At 38.3% G+C, this 24,391-nt stretch overlaps 2 protein-coding genes across 2 annotated transcripts in view; one reads left to right on the forward strand and one right to left on the reverse strand.

Moving 5' to 3' along the window:
• Nucleotides 1–24,391, reverse strand: part of LOC146000153 (uncharacterized) — a 72,318-nt gene that overhangs the window by 15,296 nt on the left and 32,631 nt on the right. Inside the window, exons 11-14 of the mRNA XM_083137494.1 lie at nt 9,478–9,712; nt 6,797–6,934; nt 4,878–5,034; nt 1,835–2,020 (exon numbers count right to left, since the gene is read on the reverse strand). Coding sequence (XP_082993620.1) covers nt 1,835–2,020; nt 4,878–5,034; nt 6,797–6,934; nt 9,478–9,712 — 716 coding nt within the window. The remainder of the gene's footprint in view (nt 1–1,834; nt 2,021–4,877; nt 5,035–6,796; nt 6,935–9,477; nt 9,713–24,391) is intronic.
• Nucleotides 16,980–24,307, forward strand: LOC146000249 (NPC intracellular cholesterol transporter 2-like). Its single transcript, XM_083137674.1, has 4 exons — nt 16,980–17,097; nt 18,964–19,068; nt 20,041–20,219; nt 24,192–24,307. The coding sequence occupies exons 1-4, from the start codon at nt 17,028–17,030 to the stop codon at nt 24,276–24,278; spliced, it is 441 nt and encodes a 146-aa protein (XP_082993800.1). The 5' UTR covers nt 16,980–17,027; the 3' UTR covers nt 24,279–24,307.

The following is a 24,391-nucleotide window of genomic DNA, read 5'->3' on the forward strand; positions in this document are numbered from 1 at the left end:
CTGACAGTGTTTCAAAGAGGGCAAATTGTCGGTGCCCAAAGTAGCCATGTTATTTGGCGTATCGAGAGGGGGACTATCGAAGATCATGATGACATAATAGTGTGTCCGGAAAGACATGAGATAAACACCTGCGTGGATGAAAATGTACACTGTATGACAGAGACAGATGGACACTGAGAAGGATTCTGACCACATTTTGTATGAAGAATGGTGCAAGATCCCATTATCCACCATTCAGGACTTGTATTTGTTCATTCCTTGGAGACTGCAGGCTGTTTTGGAAGCTAAAAGTGGTCCTACACCTTATTAGCTACAGCATTCAGACTTTTCTTCGCAGGTGTTTCCATATTTTTGTCCATCCCCTGTTCAATGAAAGAAGAATGAAGTTTATGCTCAAGTAAATGATTTAAGGTAAGAATTAATTATGGATTTTTCATTTTATACTTGCATGTAAGTCTACGTAAATATTGCATATTGATTGATTAATTTGTTTATTATACTTTCCTTTTCTGCCACTTTTGGCTAATCATGAAGATGAGGACGAGTGATGATATGATTAAATTGATTAAGGGGAAATCGCAAAGAACACCCATGTCCATGCCAAGATCCCTGGCATCATAGCATGCTGTGCTTACCAAATATTGCATATTATAGGCTGCTACTTTTTACAAATAGGTCTGAAATAGTTTATGTCCATTGCTTACTATTGTTGTTTTAATGATGTGACTTTGATATAATTACTTCAAAAATTACTATAAAAAAGTTACAAGATTTCCTTTCTTTAAATTTAGACACTGCTTGCTGTACGGTGAGGTAGCCCTGGTCTTCGTCTCAATCTCACTGGCATGGATGTCATGAACTTCTAGAAGGGGATGAGGGGCAAGGGGATGCCACCCCCCCCCCCCAGGACAATAAAAGTTTACCAACAATTATATACTTTACCATAAAATTTAATTTCAATTGCATTAATTAAAATTATAACTTCAAACTCAAACATTGTTTTTTGAGGGACAAAAATATTATGGGGGAAAATGTGCCTCGTTTGACTCACCCTCCCTGCAAAAGTAAAATACTGTGTTTGTGCCTCCCTGGAAGAAATTCTGTGGACATCCATTGTATCATTGTGTCTGTCCAATCATCCTTTCCATCAGTTCCTTATTCATCTTCACAATTGAGATTAATGAATGAGGTAGAAAAGTGGCATACAATAAGGAACAGAAAGATAACCCCTCCTCTTTATGACATTCCTGGACTCATGCCACTAAAACAGAATGTGAATGAAAAAATAAAACATGCTTAAATATGTACAGAACTAAATTTCCCTTGTTGAAATAAATAAATATTAAATAACTTAACTATAATGAAAACTTTTGGTCTGCATAGTTAGTGTAAATGACTAATAAAAAAAGCATACAGTTACCTCAACAACATAAAAGAGTATTCACAAAAAGGCTATAAAAATAGTGAAATAAAAACCATTACACAAAAAAAGAATAAAAAATAAATCCTAACAAGTACAGACATATCACAAATCAAGTATTTCTTCTCAAAATATCATGAAAAGAAACTACAATAACGTTTATAATTTCTACACTAGATTAGTAGTACTCGTAGATGAAAAGCACATCAAGTAGATTTTCATTTGAAGAGATTTCACACTGAAGTAACAAGCGACACATGTTTGGGAATGAGCCAATCAGCTGCAATGTTTCACACCGTAGCAGCATGATAGGCTGCACAAGCCTGCGTTCGATTGGTGAAATTCTAAAGCCTGTCACTTATCGCTTCAGTGTGAAATCTCCCTTAGTGACACAACTGAATCAAACTATCATACCTTTAGACATTGGTGACAACATGTGTAGATGTACGCTGGATCCACCAGCACTTACTCCGAAGAGGGTAATATTGTCTGGATCTCCTCCGAAGGCTTCAATATTCTTCTTCACCCACTTCATAACCATCAACTGGTCCCTCATTCCATTGTTGCCAGGGCACACCTCATCTTCTGTGCTCAGGAATCCTGAAGAACACAGTACGTTCTGTGATTAGCTAATTGTGTAAAATGGTTAGCATGTGTATTTCTATGAGAACTACATGGGCATTAAATACAAACATTAATTTCAATAAATTCAAAAGCTGCTAAAAATGCAGAATTTTAATTATGGCTCACATACAGTGGTGGTTATAATCATACATTGGATTCATGAACAGCTGTTAAACATCAGATGGCCCGACCCTGTGGCCGAGTGGTTAGCACATCGCGCTGCGACGCCAAGGGTCCCGGGTTCGAATCCCGGTCGGGTTTGGTTGTTTGTGAATGTCCATTCATCAATTTCATCATTTCATCACTCATCCCCATCTTCGCAAATTAGCCAAGAGGCACAAAACGCGAAGTAAAATAAACTAAATCAAATAAAAAAAAAAAATTAAACATCAGATGAGTTAATACAAAATAATGTCAACCCCTTTACACAATTTCCTGACCACATTACAGCTCAACTGTTGAAGGTATATGCTTTATCATTATTGTGCCAAGGTGGAATTCGTGAGTTGAACTGTTTCAGATGTCTTCTAAAAAGATGCCCAAAGTAGTATTACTGAATCCACAAATCTGAATAGTTTTTTACAAGGTATGTAACCACTTCATACAGCAAAACTGTGGTAATGGTGTAACACTGTAATCAAGATTGAGTTGGTTTAATTTACTTCACTTTTCAGCCACTTCTGGCTAATCGAGAAGATGATTGATTGATTGAATTGCTTTATTTTACTTCGCTTCTTGTGCCACTTTTGGCTAATTTGCGAAGATGAGGATGAGTAATTATATGATGAAATTGATGAAGGGACACTCACAAAGATCCATGCCCAGGCCAGGATTTGAACCCGGGATCCCTGGCGTCGTAGCACGATGTGCTAACCACTCTGACACGGGGGGCCAATCGAGAAGATGAGAATGAGTGACGACATGATGAAATTGATGAAGGAACACTCACAAAGAACACCCATGTCTGGGCTGGAATTCGAACCTGGACCCTTGCATACTGTGCTCACCACTCTTCCACGGGGATCAGCCTTGTATGCAACAGGATCCACATTCGAATGCACAGTGCTTCTGAGCTCACTTTAAAGCATAGGTCCAGTTCCAAGTAGCTTAATATGCTTAATAATAGCCACAATGCACAGTGTGCTATAATGCCACGGGTCCCAGGTTAGATTCCCCGTCTGGGCATGGGTGTTCATCCTCATAGTCACGATTAGCCAAAGTGGAAGAAAAGTGACTACATAACAAAAATCAAATCAAGTTAAACAAAACAAGGAAGAAAAAAAAGTACAAGCAATGCATCTTTATTGCATCTGCTTTTCACAATTATCTTCAGTGGTGTAGCGTTATAGTATGCCCTTACGCCCGGCGTTCCCAGATTTAAAATTTCAAAAATGCTTAAATGCTGTGATTATAAAGTAAAACGTGACTAATTTCATATATGTTTGACCTTCATGGCATTATAATGGCTATTTTTTGCGATCCGCTTGCAACGCTCCACTCTCAACACTCGTTCTAGCATATCTTTTCAATGCCTTTCCTGGCCGGACGCCGAGCAGGTTCGGCGTACAGGACTCTATATTCCTTGCTGCCTTTCTGGACGGAAAGCTTCGATTTCTACAGCGCGCACGTAAATGTGCTCTCATACGCCAGCGTACGGAGCAGAGAGGTCTACCGTGATTGGTTCATGTGACCCTTCCTGCCTTCTGAAGCAGACGACAGCGCGAGCTCTTCATGCTCGTGCAACTCGTGCTATGTGATGCTACAATACACAATATTCCACTGACGTAACTTTATAATTTATCGCACAAACAGCGATGTGCGTTAGAAACTAAAAGATCAACACAGTTTTTGTCAAATAAGTTGGTGAAGTCCTCGAGGTAGAAATTCAGCTTGTGGCTGCTCTACCACTTAACCCGCAAAACTATTAATTGTTTTTATTGTATTTTTTCGTTATTATCTAACTACTTAATATTGTGTCAATGGAAATGTTTAGCATTCATTTGAAAACTCTTAACATCGAATGGTCTCTGGACAGAATTATTTTAAAATGTTTATCAGCATTCTCAAGATGTAATAAACAGTGGTCTGAATTACTAATCGGCACTGTTACGTCAGTAGAATGTACGATATTTGGATCATCCACTCTGCTTTGCACAGTGCACCAAGACGACAGAGGTCCCTGGTTTGGATCCTGGCGTGAGCACGGGTGTTCTTTGTCAGTGTCCCTTCATCAATATCATCACTCATATTCATATTCCCAATTACCCAAAAGTGGTAGAAAAGCGAAATAAAATAAACCAAATCAATCAGTAGTTGGATCATCCACAACAATGACGTCTACTGTTATTCAGAGGCGCTTGTGATTCAGGTAGGTTTTTAATGACTTGCGTCATGCAGAAACATATAAATAAATGGTTTAAAACACCAGAGTTCAAAACATTTGTGGCATAGTGAGGCATCTGATTTTCTAGCTAAAACATGCATGGATGATGTTTTATTGAAAACCCAGCTGACTTCAGGCAAATAAACAATACCTGTGGCGACTAATACCACAAGTAAATTATTAAGCAAGAAAGGGCCGACCCTTCTTTCGGACTTGGCGTTTTCACCCGAAATGTCCATGCTACGCCACTGATTATCTTATGAAAAAAATTAAAGTTCACTAACCATCACCTTGTTGGCCGAGGATGCCAAGTGATCAACTTTTGATCTTGTCACCAATATCATCCAATCATTACTCGTGCGTATTGTTGCAATTAGCCAAAAGTAGCATAATAATTATGCAAAATAATTTCATTAACTTAATATTGCGTATAATTTAGTTCACAATTACCAAGAACTCCAACTCTGTAATTGAAGGAGACGAATACAGTTTTCTCATCCATGAAGTAGTCGGGACCAAACTGATCCGAGGAGCTGGACCCGTGCATAAAAGCTCCCCCAGGAATGAGCAACAGGACAGCATCTTTTGTTTGCCTTTCTCCAGGGGCCTTCAATTCAAAGAATATATATAATGTACCTCAACATATACAACCTTTGTCAGAAAACTTCCAGGACTGATTTTTTATTCTTTACCTGTGATCTTGAAACACAAGTAATGGGTGTTATTCATTTACCTGAAATGTGTTCTGAACAGACATGGCATTGGAAGTGTGTCCATGTAATCTCACTAGGTGGCAGGGTTGTGCTTAACAACACACTGTTCGGCTTGTTGGCGCATTTAGTTGGAAGTTACACGGGTGACGTGATGGACGTGGATTCAGACCAGAGAGTTAACATTAAGTTCTGCGTTAAGCTAGGGAAGACCCCTAGTGAAACATGGAATATGATACAGCAAGCATATGGTGATGAGGCATTATCGAGAAGCCGTGTCTTTGAATGGCACAAAAGGTTTCGGGAGGGCAGAGATTCAGTGGAAGACGATTCCAGAGTGACAAAGACAATGTTGATTGCATTTCTTGATGCTAAAGGTTTGGTGCACCATGAATACCTGCCTGAAGGACAAACGATAAACCAAAACTTTTATACTGACGTCCTGAAACATTTGCGTCAAGCAATTCGGCGACGCCGTCCTGATTTGTGGGCATCTGGGCAGTGGTTCTTATTGCACGACAATGCAAGGCCCCATACTGCTTTATCAGTACAGGAACATCAGGCTAAGCATCGTATTCCTGCTGTACCACATTCCCCATATTCACCTGACCTGTCGCAGTGTGATTTTTATTTTTGTTTGCCCGTGTGAAAATGCAGCTGAAAGGGAGGTGTCATGAAGATATTGCAGCAATCCGAACAGCTGTGACAGATGTGCTGAGAAGCATCCCAGAAGCTTTCTCTGCTTGCTTCCATGACCTCCAAAAACGGTGGCAGCAGTGCATAGATAGCCGAGGGAATTATTTTGACAAGACCTATGACCATTACTTCCTAAGTTGAATAAATTATTTTTTACGAGCTCAGTCCTGGAACTTTTCTGACAAAGGTTGTACATTTTAAACACTTATTTATCATCATCTTCACTGACTGCCATGTGGGAGAAGAAGTGCATGATTCGTGGCTCAAAAGCAGACCAGCTATACTTTTCATTCAAAATATTTATAATAAACATTGATGAAACCAAAAATTTCCAGCATCATTCTACAAAGATATGAAAAAAATTATAGAAATTTATTATTGAAAATTTTGTAAATTTTGTTACTAATTAATTTTAAATATTTCTAGAATGGCTGAAATTCTTAAATATGCTGGAAAAGACATATTTAGTACCTCAAAATACCGAGATGGGTGGAAGAATATTTGCTTTATGTGCACTTTATACACAGAAAGGCTAATCAGAACTGGACCTACAGTTTAAAGTGGGATCCGAACCACCATGTCCCTCCGATGGGTATCAAACATGGGACCTCTTGAGTACAAGGCAATGGTGTTACCACTGCACCATTGGGGAGGCAAAATTTTGAGAATTTCAGGCATTGAAGAAACGAAAGTTCTTACAAACCATTTGCAAAGATTTAATACTAATCATATTTGAGAATTTTTGTTTCAATTACTTGAAATACACATAATTGAGATGTAAATACATAATTTTCTTCCAGTTATTTTCACACACATTCCAGACTTTTCATGGATAATATATGTATTTTGTCCTAAATTGTGTATTTATTTTGCATTGTAAGTATGTGCAGGAAGTTCTAGAGCATGAAAAGTACACTGATATAAAAATGCAATACAATAAATAAAAAAATAAATGATGCTTACCTGAGTTGTGTAGACATTCAGGTACAAACAGTCTTCATTTCCTTCATACTTATTTTTTAACATGTTTATCTGAGGACAAGATGGGCCTTCCTTTAGGGCATCTCGTACACCCTCCCATGGTCCATAAGGCACTGGAGGCTTTATAAAAAAATAAAAATAAATAAATAAAAAAAAAATCAAACTTCAGCAAACTTGACTGTCATTAGTTACAAATATAAAAAAAATATTTAGAATAATAAATAATTTTAAATTTCATGCAAAAAAAAACAACAATTTGTTCAGGTTAGTACTGCTTAAAACAACCTGATGCATACACATTAGGGTAGGTTGGATGAAATATTTCCTAACAACCTGGATAGGCAACCACAGGCATATTGGGTGAGAAGGGGGGGATGATTGACCATCCTAGACATCTAAAATGAAGGATAAATTACCAATTAGCACACAAGTAAATGGGGATCAGTGGTGCTCATTATGGTGGAGGAAGGCACTGATCTCTAATTGAAATCCCCCTAGAATTTTTCACAAAGGCTCTTTCTTTTATTTTTAAATTTCTAAATTTACTCTCACATCCCCAGATGGAAAATTCTGGATGAACTTCCCTTTGAACCAGATTTTCAAAAAAAAAAAAAAAAAAAATGGTAATAAAGCATTAATCTCCCTCTCCTCCACTTTATGAAATTTCTGAGTACGCCAATGATGGGATTCCTCACATTGGCAGTGCTCGAAGAGAGCATTGTCACTATTTTTAACCATAGGAGCATCCCCCAGCCATGGGCATCCAGAGGGGAAGAGGGAAGGTCCGTAGAGTAGAAAAGTCCTAATAAAAATAACAATAATATTGGAATAATATTTTTTAATGTTATTACTTTATAATTGTTATTATTATATAATAATAACCATAAACATGCTAATATTTGTTTTTATCATTATTATTTCTACTATTCAAATTTTATACATAGCTTGGATTCCCCCCTACAAAAATTTCTGGGGATGCCCATGACCTCAGCTAACCCCAAGGCTGGACCAAACACCACCCAGCTAGCATTTTCCACTTCAGTTGCTGCCCATTGGTCTAAAACAAAGTTGACTGTGCTCACCTCTTCTGACAGTAAAATTAACGCACCTCTGCCATCCAACCCCGATGATGTGATATCTCTAAAATTACAACGATTGGTATCCGTAGGATTCTATCCAGGGGTGAGCAAGCAAAGCATGTTCTCATCCAAATAGTGTTGCCCCCTCTCTTTCCAAACACTGTTTCACTTTGAAGTTATCATGTTCCTGTGAGAATTTCAAAGTCAGGAAACGATGGCTACTAAAAATAGTATACATATCTCCCCTCCCCCCTTTCTTTTTCAAAATCCTGGGCATGTCACTGACTGTCACCTGTGACCATAGGTGTCTGCAGGATTTTTTCCAGGGAGGGGCAAACAAGGAATATATTTAAACCCTTCAAAAACATTGCTTCAATATGATTTTTTCATGTTCGTGCAATAATTAACACATATTATTGTGGATGAAATAAAATTATGGGTGTGAAATATATAATTTTTGGTTGTCTTTCATTTTCCAGGGGGGACCTGTGACTGTATCTTGTAATCGTCAGTCCCTTAATGCAAAAGCTGTGACAAATGACATTATGTGTGTGAAATGTATAACTCAGATTGACTTTCATTTCTAGGAAGGCCATCCCCTTCCACAATATAGGTTCTCCATCCTTCCAGATGAATGTGCCCACTACACTCTACGAAATTTTTTTAGGGGGAAAGGGGGTGCTGGAATTATAAATGTGGATATTATAGTTGCGTTCTAGGGTGAGTTGGCATTTTTTAAGTCCACTTTATGCACAGTAAGGCTAATCGGAACTGGACCTACAGATTAATTATTACAAGGCAAAAGACACTACCACTGCGCCATCTGGGAGGCCCAACTGTGTTCTAGGGTAAGGGTAAGGGGAAACAAATAGCTACTTTGCAATAAGTGGCATGCCTGGATTTTCACTTTTTTTTCTTTAGTAGTCAGCCCTCATTTTACCATCTTTTCCTGCCTTTGATGTTCTTTTTCTTAGAAATACCGAACCAAAAGTAGTGTTTTGCCCCCAAACCCCTTTGGAACGCCACTGTTCGTAATTACATTTTTATAATTTTCAAAAGTTGTGCAAGACCAAAAATGGAAATTGGGTGTCATTTAAGACGTTTGCATTTACCACTTTGGTTTTTCTCGAGTTCTTTACTGCATTTATTTGAAATTTTAACTTTTTAACAATTTCGACTTGGGGTATAGTCCCATCAGCTTCCCCGGCTACGCCAGTGCCATGAACGTCCGCAGGATTTTTTCCAAGGAGGGGCAAGGAAGGTATTTTTTTTCCAGGGGCGGCAAACAAGGCACATTTTCCCCCAAAATAGTATGGTTCCCTAAAAAAACATTGCTTACATTTGAATTTATGGTGTTCATGCAATAATTAACACATATTATTGTGGCTAAAAAGAAATTATAAGTGAAATACATAATTTCTGGTTCACTTTAATTTCCAGGGGGGTCACGCCCTCCCCCTTGCCCCCCCTTTCGGACGCCCATGGCCAGCACCTATAAATTGTCACCTGTCCAAAGAAATTAGGTTAACCCGCCACTTACAATGACAGCTAAAAAATTGCAAACAAATGCTGAAGTGCTGTTACCTGAAAACGAAGAGCGCCTACCGGCGGTTTGGCATAAGGTATTCCTTGGTATGAGTAGAAAGTGGTTCCTTTGGCAGTACGACGAACTTTTCCTCGTAGGCTGCCTTCACTCACAGTTACCACTGGGTGGTTGTTTTCCATGTTAGACAGGCACCGGCGCCACACTACACGGTAACCGGAGTAAATAGTTTTGAAGAGCATCACAGTGTTCACGGCAGGTTCACAAATTATGCAGTGTTATTGTTCCCGCAGCCACCACACCGGAACAGCTTGGCTTAAAATGCTGTGTCATTTTAGATTCCGTTATCACAGAGTTTCATCCGACCGGAAGGTCTGTTGCTGAAAACATGGTAACAAGACCAAGTAAACAGACACGGATTAAATATATCTTGCACTCTTGTATAACACCCCAGGCCCAACATGTATTTGTTTTTCTGGTCGCGTATGCCAGTTTCATACAGTGTTGCCAAATCGAACATTTTTTTTCTTTTCACCTTCTATCTGAAGATTTGATCCTGCTAGCGGGTGAAGGGGAGTATGTAACGGAGTAGAGAGAATATTATTTATAAATTGCAACGATTTTCATTTTATATCTGGTTCGCAATCTTGAATTTACGAGCTTGTTATTGTGATGAAAGGAAATTAATAATGTTCTCTCGTATGGCAACACTCGAATGCAGACGACACTTGCTGGCGTTCGGCAGGAGGGGAGAGGATGAAGAAATCAAAGGTACTGTTGCCAACTCTGTTCTTTTGGGTCCAGATCTGGCTCTTTTTTGCACTTGTTTTGAAGTCGTTTCCGTAGATTACATAGCTTTTACTAACTTGAATTAATTATTTGAATTGGTGTTCTAAGTTCACTTTATGCACAGTAAGGCTAATCGGGACTGGACCTACAGTTTAAAGTGGATCCACTATGTACCTCCACCGCGTATCGAACCCGGGACCCCTTGATTACAAGGCGACGACGAGCTGTTACTTAAAACTGGTGGAAAACTAGCATTTATGATGACGCACACTGAAAACTTTCTTTTAACTCAAAAGGTTTCATTGATTGATTTTCTTGACTTTACATCGCTTTTCTGCCACTTTTGACTAATCGCGGAGATGAAGATGATAATGGTGATACGATGAAAGTTGATGCAAGGATAATCACAAACACACATGGACAGGACACAAGTCCGACACAGGATTGTACTGGCTGTCTAGACGCCTGTGCCCCGTTAATCTGCGAAATACGTGTTTTACAGTCGGGACGCGCTAGCAACCGGCGTGGAACCACCCGCTCTGGTAGTGACGCGCCGTTGCCGGATTGACCTACTTCAGGATTTTCGGGAGCCCACAGAAACAGGTGTAGGATTAAACATCTGGTAAAACAGTCAACAACGGGATCCTTCCATTATTCTCATTCCGACTCTGTTCATATTTGAAGGAACAACGTTAACTATACTTCTGTTCTTTTTCATTTTTTATGATTTTACATACAGTTAGCTCGAAGCATTAATAACACATGTACCAAATGTATCATTAGTTAATGTTTCGAAAATCGAGCAATTGCCAAGCGTTTCGTTGTAATTTATTGAACTCTGTATTGCCGTACGTTTGTTTGAGTCCACTTTAAGGCGAGGAGGGACAATTCAATATCGTCGGATTGGACACTGCTATTTAAAAAAGGGTTTAGTATGCAAGATGTTGCAAGCGGGAACTGTTTTCCAAGTTGATTAGTAAGCTAGAACGATGTTTGAAAAATATGATTAATAAGTATTTACAGAATCCCATGTATTCCTTATGGGAAATCGACTTCAACTTCAAGTTACGGCTTAATCAAATGTGAGTCTCGACTATTCCTACTACTATGACATAGTTCAACGTGTCCTTTTTCCGTTCATGTACTTTTCTACGTCATTGGATGTTTGATATTCCCGAGAGAACGAATAAAATAATGGTCCCACAAACCTAATGCATTTCTCCTCGCCTCATACGGCTATTCTGGCAGTGTTGCCAAATCTGATGTGCATAAAAGAGCTACATTTCACCATTAACACAGTTAAAGATGACTTTCAAGGAGCTAGATTAACGAAGGCTGCATAAAGTGCCTCCTAGAGTAATTTTAGGTGTTGGAGGGGTGGGGGCGTTGCTATTACCATTAGCTTTAAAGTGATGGCAATTTATTCTTAGTTTTCACCGCATAGATTAGGCTTAGGCGGCATCACCCATCTCAATAATCCAATGATGTTCTAATGAAATCGACAATAAAGGATTCCCGGATAATAATAATAAAGGGTAGGTAGATACGTAAATGTGGAACGAAGGGAAGATTTGAAATGATGTTGGGTTGATAGAGCTAGGTAGTTTTACGTCAATTTTCATTCAGTCTGTTTTCCACAGTGTGATGATACTGGATTAAACAAAACACCGCTTAGCAGACGTCAACATCAGCTTCGCATAAAGAGAATTCCAACCCTTAGAACAATACAGGATGCAGAGTAAAAACAGAATGAAAATTGTGATGAACAATTTGCCTACTACGTATTATCTTTGCTAGTGTCTATACGGTTGTAGAGTTGCAATGTTATGGTCCAAAGTTACGGGGAAAAAATCAACTCCATTCCTTCCCCCCCCCCCCCCCCCCCGATTCAACAATCAGCAACACAGTCACTTACAGACAAAGGTTGTCACAGGGCGTACAGTTTGGTGCTTATTGTTTACTTTCAATTTTCACAAGTATTGTACTGTGTCTTGCAAATTAACATTGTTTTAATATTTTTAAATTTTCTGATACCAGCAACATTTGAACAGCCATGATAAATCTATGAATAGAAAATAATATATTTATAAATTAATGATACGCATTAGCAGTGGCGGCGATTAGGGGGGCACTAGCCCCCACTTTTGCCCCTGCATTATGCTAAACCCTATATACGAGGGAAAGAAAACTGTCTTTGCCCCCTCCCCACCCAGTTTTGGCAACTTGCCCCCCTAGTTTTGGAACCCAATCGCCGCCACTGCGTATTAGCAATGATTATTAAAGTGAAGAACATGTCCAAATGTGAGTTAACGAAAAGAAAAACGAAATATTCTCGCAACACGACTGCAGAATGAAAAAATATTAAAAATAATGGACTGTCGCGACTAAATCGGGATGTCTTGTAGACTTGCGTCAATGGTTTTACAACAAAAAAATACTCAATGTTGCAAACTGCAGAATTCTGAAGCCTGCCTCTCTCCACAAACAATCCATGAAAAGACGAAATCAAAATTCTTACACAATCTGAAAAATCGTCAATATCATTTTCGTAGGTTTTTAAATCTTCACATTATAATATTTCATAGTTCGAAAGAGTATGGCCCCCATGGCCCCTCCGCTGGGTACGGGCCTGTCTTACAGCTTAGATTTCAGCTCGCGGGAAATAGCGGAAGACATTTTTAGGGCGAATGAAATTAAGAAATATAATTTTCGTCAGTAATTTATTATTATTATTATTTAAATATGATAAATTGCTGACGTATCCATGAAGATTTTATATCGATTCACATTGAGATTTCAAATTTATAGAATTGATGGGGGCCTCGCGCCTATGTTGCTACGCCACTGCTGGACCTACAGTTTAAAGTGGGTTCCGAACGAACCACTGTGTTCCTATACCGGATATCGAATCCGGGACTCAAAAGAGGTTGACAATCGGGTGTCTTCAGAAACTTTCACCCACACTCGGAACTAGAAAGAGGAGACAAATTGCCGAGGATCTGAAAAAAAAAAAACAAGCTTCTGGTTTTGGCTCTATTTCAGCTTCGATTCAACTTATTACTAAATCTACTAAAGAAGGTTTAGGCTGCAGTCTCAACACACAGGTGTTGGTTCACACTTGCTGTAAGCCACGCACAAGGAACTGATGGAGCTATATCCCTCGGAAATTTCCAGAAAAAACAAGATTTTCAACAAAAAAAGCAGTGAAGAACTAGGGAAAAACCAGCTTAAAATGGCCCCCGATTATCATTTTTTAGAATGGAAAGTTCTAAATATGCAAAATATCTTATTGTGTATGTCGCCCCCACCCCTAGAAAGCAGCTATGCAACCTTTACAATTTTAGCCCCTTTCGAATCTCTCTCCAGCCTTTACGCCCCAGTGTTGCCCCAAGGTACCCAATGATTTGAGGTTGGTTGAGCCCCAGGGCCGCTTTATGCGAGGACAAGGCAGGGAAATTTTCGACAGTCAGACACCCTACCGACTCTATCTGCAGTACCCCCCCCCCCTCTCTCTCTCCATATATACAGGGTGTCGCAAAACTCTTTCAACAACGCTTGGGTGCTGGTAGATATCATAAAAACAAGTAACTTTTCCCTATAAAGTTTACCTCGGAAGCGCTTAGTTTCTGCGCTATAAGCGCTTAAAATCTATCCTGTACGTATGCAACCCAACACAGCAAACGCTTGCTCTGACATAACTACCAGGGGCGCGAGGCAGGGTTGCCACTAGCGTTCCTCGTTAAGAGAGACGACTTGAAAACAACTACCTGGGAGTCTTGCCTGAGCAAAATCCAAAACATTAATGATACTTGCGATGTTGTAAGAAGCATTGACAGTATTTATAAACTGACCAAGACAACTGAAATTCAAGATTACGTACTCATTCTAAAATATCTCCATAATTGATCGATTCATTTGGTTTATTTTAATTTGCTTTTATGCCACCTTTGCTAATCGCGAAGATGAGGATGATAGCTATGATGAAATAACAAATGACACCATTGTCTAGGCCAGGATTTAAACCGGAGACACCTGGCGCCTTAGCGATCTTTGCTAACAACATCACCACGGAGTGTTTCGTGTATCATGCAATATCAACAATTGCAAGGGACACGTAAGATACGGGAAATCCACGAACGAACAAATGTAAATAATGCGCAAATGTGCAATACGAGTGCCCTTTACAGTTCAGCGCTTGACATAAGTATGCATTTCTTGGCTTTGGTTCTTAATAAGCACTAGTTTTAATGTGTGAATTTTGTTCATGTCTAAACGACGTTTTTCATTAAATTGAAAGTCGGCGTCTGTGGTGTAGTGGTTAGAACATCGCGCTACGATGCCAGGAGTCTTGGATTCGAATCCCGGCTTGGGTATGAATGTTTGTGAGTGTCCATTCATCAATTTCATCATATCATCACTCATCCCCATCTTCGCAAATTAGCCAAAAGTGGCACAAAAAGTGAAGTAAAATAAAGCAAATCAATCAATCAATGAATCATTAAATTAAAAGAGCCTTGCAATTATTTCCTTATGATTGATTGATTGGGTGTTTTAAGTCCATTTTATGCACAGTAAGGCTAATTGGGACTGGAGCTACAGTTTAAAGTGGAATCCGAACCACTTTGTGCCTCCACAGGGTATCGAACCCTGGACTCCTTGATTACAAGTCGACGACGCTACCACTGCGCCATCGGGGATGCCTAATGAGACGAACACGATTAGCAATAACGATAGCACAGATAGGAAAAATTTTAAAATAAATTGTAATAACATTACAGTTTGCGTGTTCGAAACGAGGCAGCAAACACATCATGTTTACATTTGTTCGTTCGTGGATTTCCCCTATCTTACGTGTCCCTTGCAATTGTTGATATTGCATGATACACGAAACACTCCGTGGTGATGTTGTTAGCAAAGATCGCTAAGGCGCCAGGTGTCTCCGGTTTAAATCCTGGCCTAGACAATGGTGTCATTTGTTATTTCATCATAGCTATCATCCTCATCTTCGCGATTAGCCAAAGGTGGCATAAAAGCAAATTAAAATAAACCAAATGAATCGATCAATTATGGAGATATTTTAGAATGAGTACGTAATCTTGAATTTCAGTCTGCTTATTATTTGTCTTGGTCAGTTTATAAATACTGTCAATGCTTCTTACAACATCGCAAGTATCATTAATGTTTTGGATTTTGCTCAGGCAAGACTCCCAGGTTGTTGTTTTCAAGTCGTCTCTCTTATCGAGGAACGCTAGTGGCAACCCTGCCTCGCGCCCCTGGTAGTTATGTCAGAGCAAGCGTTTGCTGTGTTGGGTTGCATACGTACAGGATAGATTTTAAGCGCTTATAGCGCAGAAACTAAGCGCTTCCGAGGTAAACTTTATAGGGAAAAGTTACTTGTTTTTATGATATCTACCAGCACCCAAGCGTTGTTGAAAGAGTTTTGCGACACCCTGTATATATACCAGGAGCGTATATTCTAGGCTAGATAGGCTATCTGCGAAGGCTGAAGTCTAGAAAATAAAATTCAGGAGAAAATCGATCTGGAGTTGGCAACCTGATTTCCTATGAGTTTCCAACCTGATATCTTAGGAGTTGGCAACCTAATATCTTAGGAGTTGGCAACCTGATTTCTTAGGAGTTGGTAAATTCATTTCTATTTATAGCCTCGCACCATGTGACATAGTGAGATAGCCCAGATCTTGGACTCAGTATACGCTACTGATTTATATATATATTTATTGATTGATTGATTGCTGGGGTCATCAACCCCCTTTGCACCCCACTGGTGCCGTCGGTAGGCCTATTTGGACGTGTTGTAATGATATTTCTGATTTTAAGTATTATTAACGGAAGATGAATGCAAACCTAACTCAAAATTAATAAATGTATATTTCACAGTGCGTCTCACGGTCAACTTGGTTGCAGAGCGGTGGCCAGCTTGCCGGGCGGTAGGAGCGCGTTTAACGGCATTTAGACCCGCAGCTTTACGCTATGACTTTGGCACGACGTGTCAGTGCCTCAATATCCAGATAGCTGGTGACCAGCTTACACCCTTTCTACGTTCATTTTCGAGCGAGTTATTAGAAATTTTTACCGCATGCCCAACGGCCGACGGTGGACTCGGGGGCTGAGCGTTCTCGAGCCTTTTTCGTTCGTTTTTCCATAAAAATCTGAGCTCTCTTGCAATGTTTCTCTCTCATTTTGATCACACTATGTGTCTTTACCTTTCACTTTTGATCAACATTGTTGAACTCGCTTTCATTATAATTTAGAGCCTTTTTAAAATTTAATTTTCATTAAAAATCTCACCCTTTCTGCAATGGTTTTTCTCTCATTTTAATCACACTGATTTCGTATAATTTCGTTTCAGTCACAGTAATTTATAGGGACGTAACAGGAATGGCATATTCAAACTGAAAATATTTTTTGAGGGTTCAACACTATTATGGGGAAAATGTGCGTATCCGCCATGGTAAAAGTGTGATTGCATGCCCCTACCTGAAAAAAAAAAACTGTGGACGTCCCATGTCTGAGTCAGTGAAACTGTCTTATTAAATGAATATCCAATTGAGATTGATAAGCTGCTTTGGAAGCTTCAAGCAATGACTCAAAACTGTAAAACCACACGTGTCACAAGATAGGCGACAAAATACCTGCTCAACACCTGCAACAATTGTTTTTCATACTTTTATCTGTTCATCGCAAAAGATTACGCGTACAGATTTTATACACTTGTCACTGTGTTTGTGGATCAGTTCGGTTTCAAACCATCTGCCTGAAGTAGCACAATTGTTCATTCGAAATGCTGGGGAACTTATCATTGTTGGTAGCAATTTTAACCACTGCACTAGCAACTGAAATCCAAAACTGTGGTAAGTCTGTCCTAGTACCATTTTTAACCAGTGGCGGCGATTGGGTTCCAAAACTGGAGAGGGGGGCAAGGACAGTATGACTTCTCCTTAGTAGATAAGGTTTGGCACAGTGCGGGGCAAAAGTCGCAAAAAGGGGGGGTTGGAGGGAAAGGCTCCCCCCTAATCGCCGCCACTGGTTTTAACTATTGCAATTCTTCTTAATGTGTTTTGGCGAAATTATATAAAATATAAACAGGTTCATAGAAAATAAACCGGAAGTTTATTTTGAATAACGTTGTATAAGTTAGTTTGATGAACATACATTTACAACTCGAAAATAGACAGGCATTTGCAACTTGAAAAAAGACGAGAACGAGGCTGAAATTTACAACCCGAGATGAGACAAGAACAAAACAGGCAGCAGAGTTCGAAATCCTGGGGGAATAGGGGGATTTCCCCCCACCAACAATTTTGGACTAAAAAATCCCCCACACCAAAAATTTCCGGGGGGAAGAGTTTTTGTTTTAACAACAAAAGAAACAAAAGATACGAAATTAGTTTTGACTTCAAATATACTTTAGTAAGGATAATATCGAAAACACAGACAAAGTAGTGTGGTTATGAAAGTTGAATGCTCTCTCTCTCTCTCTCTCTCTCTCTCTCTCTCTCTCTCTCAAGACAAACAGAACACATGTACACACCAACACAATTATATGCACAGTAAAAATAAAACAAGGAAAAACAAATATAACTAATATATCTAATTAATTTATATTAATAGAAAGCAAAAACTTATACTTAATGAAACTATTTCAACTATCTTTGTAATTTATTGACATCTTTAACAATGTAGTAAAGGAATTATTTTCCTACCTTATAAATATTTAATAAATTAGAAAGTAACAAATTAATTCCTTTATATATATATAATAATAATATATTTTTAAATATTTAATAATTTACTTTTTGTTAAGTAACATTACAAATATGTATATAATTTATATACGTGCGTGGGGGTGCAAAGCATTTACAACTCGAGACGAAACAACAATGAGAAAAGTATTCACAACCTGAGATGTGACGTGAACGATACAGGTATTTACAATTCGAAACGAGGCAGTCATTTACAACTGGAGATGAGACAGGTTTGTACAACCACAAACGAGTCAGTGGCACTACCCAATTCTCATCTGATCTTATCTCGATACCATCTCTATTACATTTTTTCCTGTCAAATGAAAGGATTGCTTTTCACATCTCTAAAACAAGAATCATCATCTATATTGCCGTTTCCTGCCTCTGGCTGGGTCGACATCGAAGTCAAGCCTCTCCATTTTTTCCTGGTCTTCCACCACTCCTCTCTTTCCACGGTGTTCTAATCTTGTCCTCTTCTCCTAACACTCTCCGCTGTCTGCTCTTTCCACCGACATCTTGGTCTCTCCCCTTGGCCTTATTCCCACTCCATGTGCATGGTAAGCTCTTACTGGTAGTTTTTTCTGCATCCATCCTCATAATGTGTATATACCACTTCATCTGTACCTGATCTATCCTGTCCTGAAGCTTCACCACACCCACTGTCTGTCGGATCTTCTCATTCCTTATCCCTTCTAGTCTTCCCTAATATACTCCTAAAAATTTCATCTCCACTGCCTGCATCTTTCTTTTGTCTCTCTCTCTCATTGTCCAAGTCTCTGCTCCATACGTAATTATTGGCACATAGTATGTGTTATATATTACCTTCTTGCATTTCATAGGTACATCCCTGTTCCATATCAATCTTCGAACACTTTGATTTAATAGTCCACCATCCATTTGTCCATGACTTGCATCACATGAGCATCGAATTTTCTATATTACAGTTATATTTTATGAAAGTTACCTTTACAGGTGATACTGCAGTACCTCAAGAAGTTAGAATAGAAGCATGTGATATTCCACCATGTCAACTGCAAAAAGGAAAGAATGCATCTGTAGAATTCGATTTTGCAGCAAGTAAGCATCAAAAGATGAACAGTAAGGTAACAATAATTTAAAATAAAATATAGAAGAAGTATAAACTATCTCTCAAGGGTCACCCCTTGATTAGCATTCAAACCTTATTTCTGATTACATAATTGTAATAATTTACTTGTTTGGGTTCATTTTTAAGTCTACTTTTAACACCATTAAGCCTTGTTTTCATGATATGAAAAACTCAATATGCTGACCAAGGCAGAAATTTATTTTATTATAAAACATAAACATAAATGTTTAGTTTATGTTTTATAATAAATAAATTTAAATGTTTAGTTTATGTTTTATAATATAATAAATTTAAATGTTTAGTTTATGTTTTATAATAAAATAAATTTCTGCCTTGGTCAGCATATTGAGTTTTTCAAGTCCACTTTATGCACAGAAAGGCTAATCGGGACTGGACATAAGGTTTAATGAGGGATCTGAACCACTATGTCTCTCCACTGGGTGCATGTGGCTATTTGCTTTAAAAAGAGTTGGACTTATTGTTGACAAGACTTAATTGAAGTTGATGTCATTTCATTATATAACCACATACCTACAACAAACACGTTATTTAATATACGTATTTTTAAAATAAGGATATTATTTTTCATCATTAAAGCCATGTTTTTTATTGGAGGGAGGTGGAAAGTATGGGAGTGCAAAAAATGCTACTCGCCTGGGTGAAAATTTTATCTTGAGCTGCCCCTGTTAACTATTACATGTGATACGTACATACAGATACAGAAAAATTGGTTCTCAACAAATGATATAATGATTAAATTGGTAAATATTATTAATTGCTTAAAATTGGTTATTATTATAGCTGTATTACTATAATCGCTTCCAGTTTTAGCAGGAGCTATTACTTTATATATATATTTTTAAATGAGTTTTTGTAATAACTGGTAGTCTATTTTCTTTGAACTGTTGTGACTCTAAAAGCTCGTCACATTTCTTGAATAGCTTCCAGCGTGACATCCTTCTCCCCTCAAGTGTACGCCCTGTATGGAGGAACTCAAATTCCATTCATAGGAGTTGAACCAGATGGCTGCAAGAGTCTGATTTCAGGCGAATGCCCACTGGAGTCTGGTGAAGAGGTTACCTATAAAGCTTCCCTGCTTGTAAGGCCATTCTATCCAACGGTAAGTCAGTAATATACATACAATCATATTACATAGTCAAATCATAATGATTATGTAAAATTAATTTTTCATGATCTTGGAAGCTGGTAGTTGCTTCATTATTACATTTCCATGCAGTGGTGCCAACTTACATGGACCTGTGGGGTTTGTGCCAACCCAATAATTAGCCTGATTTATATTTTATTTTAACAGCTGCAGTAGCTCAGTCATTTACTGGTGACAAGGGGCTGTGTGGGACCTGCAGGACCCAGGAAGCAATGTGGGGATGCGAAGGCTTAGTGAACCTAATATGAACTACTGTATTATACATTATACACAGTGTTGTTATATGCTGTGCTACAACAGCGAGAAATTATTCACCAGTGAGGAGAGTTTATATTACTGTGCTCCCATTAGGATGCCGAAGACAGACAAGTGATATAAAAAAGGCATCCTGTTATTAAATCTAGTGTTATAAAATTTGCCAGTTCTTGGTAATCAGTTCTTTTTATTTGAGAAGAATACAGGCTCAACTTCTGATATGCTCTATTTTTTTCTTTCTTAATGCTGACAACGTTGATTCCTTGTCAGAATTTGAGCTTGTAATCATGCGTATGCTTGTGGGAGACATATCTTCACCAAAACTGTTAACGATGTCCTCTTGCACATGTCAAAGCATGCTATTATTATTGCTTGAACTGAGGAGCGACAAAATATATGTGCTTTGCATCTTTGTAAATGCTGAGGTGGCAAAGAATGTTTGGCTGACCGGTTCTCTCGCAAGAAACAATTGTGTACTATAAGATTTTTTTTCTGGGAGGGGAATGTGTTATTTATAAGAAGTAGAAGAAATTCGATTATATAAATCATATCCATAAAGTGACTCACATAAAAAAAGAAAAAAAAAGTCATTAGGGCATCTGACTTCCATGCGAGAGACCCAGGTTCGATCCCCGGCAGGGGAGAACCGGGATTTATTTCCACCTGTTCAAGCAGATCTGGCACCCATCCAGCATTGAATAAAGTGGGTATGTGGAGAAAACTCTGGGGGGTAAAGGTGACCAGGGGCATGGTGCTGTTCACATCACCCCCACCTTTGGCAGTGATTAAGAAAGTGCGGCACCCTAACTCCACACCCCATACACCCCATGGTGCAAAGCACAGGGCCTTTTACTTTTATATTTTATTTTAGAAGTAAAGTCCTTGGGCATAAGAAAACAAAGAATTTTCACAATGTATTCTGATTGAGTGTTACAAAATTAAGGGTTTTCCAAGAAGAATGATATGATTTTCAAATGAACTGGCAACTATGTATCAAATGTTATAACTGTCACTAGTTGTCATTTGTGTTTAGTATACTGTGACAATTCATCATGGCTAAATAAACGCTTGAAGAACGTTTGGTTATTATCCAAAATTTTATGAAAATAGATATTCTATTGAACTTGAAACGGATCATAATTTGGGCAAAAATATTATCTTCTCAGATGAAGCTCATTTCTGGTTAAGTGGATATGTTAACAAACAAAATTGTCGCTTTTTGTGTAAACACAATCCACAAGATATTCACGAGAAGCCCTTGCATCTGCAAAAGGTCACTGTATGGTGTGGTTTATGGCATCGGACAATATTTTTCCAAAATGAGGTAGGAGATGCAGTTACAGTAAGTGGTGAGCGGTACCAATTGAGGTTAACAGATTTTTTTGTGGCCAAATTTAGATGAAATTGATTTGGAGGACATGTGGTTCCAACAAGACGGTGCCACATGTCACACTGCTAATGCCACTATCGACGTATTGCAAGAACAGTTTGGTGAAAGGATAATTTCAAGAAATGCAACTGTTAGTTGGCCTCAAAGAAGTTGTGATTTAACTTCTTTACATTGCTTTTTGTGGGGTTATTTGAAATCTACAGTCTATGCAAACAGACCACGAACCCTTAATGCATTAAGATTGAACATCGAATGCTGCATTTGTGACATTAGGCCCGAGTTATTGCACAAAGTCATCAAAAATTGGGTTCATCGAATTCACTAGTGTACACGAAGTTGAGGTGGACACTTAAATGATGTGTTATTCAAAACATAATGTAATAAACTATGTTTCAAAATAATATAAAAAGTTTGGTTGTATCTGAAATAGTTTTTATTTTATTTCATTGTAAAATCATATCGTTCTTATTGGAAAACCCTGTATTTCATAATAAATTTTACATCTCCAATATTATACTTTTTAGTGTCCTATATTATTTACACTATCTGTGGTCAAATTATTAGGAAAATGCCTCCCAGATAGCATAGTGGTAATGCCCTTGCCTTGTAATCAAGGGGTCCCGGGTTTGATACTTGGTGGAGGCTCAGGATGTTTCAGATCCCACTTTAAACTGTAGGGCCAGTCCCGATTAGCATACCTGTGCATAAAGTGGACAAAGCAAACCCTGATTTTTATAACGTCACTATCTTATGTAGCGGAAGTGAACTGTCAAAGTACTACTACACTAATAATGCTATATTCCCATGTTTACCCTTATTGAGGTCCCAAGGAAAATAATATTCTCTCGGAGGAGGAAAAAGAACCCTATTGCATGAATGCTTGAATCTGGGTTAACACAAACTTGTCGGAAAATTGGGGAATCGTCTAGTTCCCCTTTCCAACAACTTGCGTATCCCCACAGTAACCACAGATATTCACATTCACACCGCTAACTGACTTGCTTAATAATTTTATCTCTATTTCCTACCAGGAAGGACTTCATAACTGATTCAAAAAAGGATTCTTTCTTAACAGGCTTTTATTATAAACTATGAAGTCTGGATAACAGAAATAGATAACAAGTTAATAATTTAACAGAAATTTATGTGAAGGCTCTCTGTCCTTTTTTTGTTTCTTGTCTTTACATTAATCGCGACACATTTTTACAGCCTTTTTCCAACAACAGTAACTTATCATAATTATACTATAACCACAGTTATGTTAATTCAGCACCAAAATTTCACGACATTAATTCAGGACCAAAATTCCTCAGAAATAACAATACCTCTACGAAACAATTAATCCCATATCACAATATCAAAAGGAGATCCCTTCTCTCTTGCATATTTTATTTTTATGCTGCCTGTTGATATTTGTAATCCTATTCTTAATAATCAAACACTAACAGTCACTCACTCATTCATTCACACAGCTTTTCTCGCAATTAGCACAAATTAATAGAAGAGATCTACGTAATACATATTATGCAGAGAAAACATTCAATCATACTGACACTCAGCACACAAATCTTGTAAATAAGTCACCAAATATCACAACTTGAATCAATCCTTAACTGTTCCAGACTGCCTCGGAGTATAAAAACATTGACCCGCAATACCTAATTGAGCTGTTAAAACATGAATCAAGTTCCCGATACTGCAATACAAATCCAATCAAAATCTTACTTATTCAAATTATCACGTAGCTCAAGAAACAAGATTAGATCCCAGCTAACTGTTTCCGTCCCCATTGCGTAACATCAGCAGATTCCACTTGCAGTTGGAATAAAGGCTGTTCAAGGAAAAACGATCACGTTTTTGCCAGCCACTTCGATGCCTTGCCAATTACGCAACAAAGAGGGGAGGGAAAGAGTTGGGCTGCCACTCTGCGAAGCTTCGTAGAAGAACTTGTACTGTCTCGCTTGTGCCGTTACAAGCACAGCTCGATCGGCAGAAGTGAAATCATGCATGTGCAGTCAAGAATATCGGCAGATATGGAGACATCTACCGAGTTTGTTATGCGCATGCGGAAAGTAACTATTACGTAAAGGAAATAACTGATTTTTTACGGTGACTTAAATACTTCACTCGTACTACAAAAAGGGAGAGAGAAGCTGTGGCGGGCAGATATTAATATAGCAGTTATCAATTCTCCACAACATCAGAGGTTTGTTTAGATATGAAAACAATGACCTTATCATTTTATTCCAACCTGTTGTATTAATTTCTTACCAATATTTCAGATTAACCTAACTGTTGAATGGAGCTTACTTGATCAAGATGAAGCTGCAATAGTATGCTTCCAAGTTGACATACAAGTCGTGGGATGAATTGCAGGAGGATTGGGACAGGACTATGCTCACAAAACCATTGTTTTGTATAATACATATATTTACAAGCACAATATGCAGATCATGTTAAATGCAGAATAAATTACATATGA

The sequence above is a fragment of the Lepisma saccharinum genome, chromosome 16 (assembly GCF_977018435.1).
Source record: "Lepisma saccharinum chromosome 16, izLepSacc3.1, whole genome shotgun sequence".
Taxonomy (NCBI): domain Eukaryota; kingdom Metazoa; phylum Arthropoda; class Insecta; order Zygentoma; family Lepismatidae; genus Lepisma; species Lepisma saccharinum.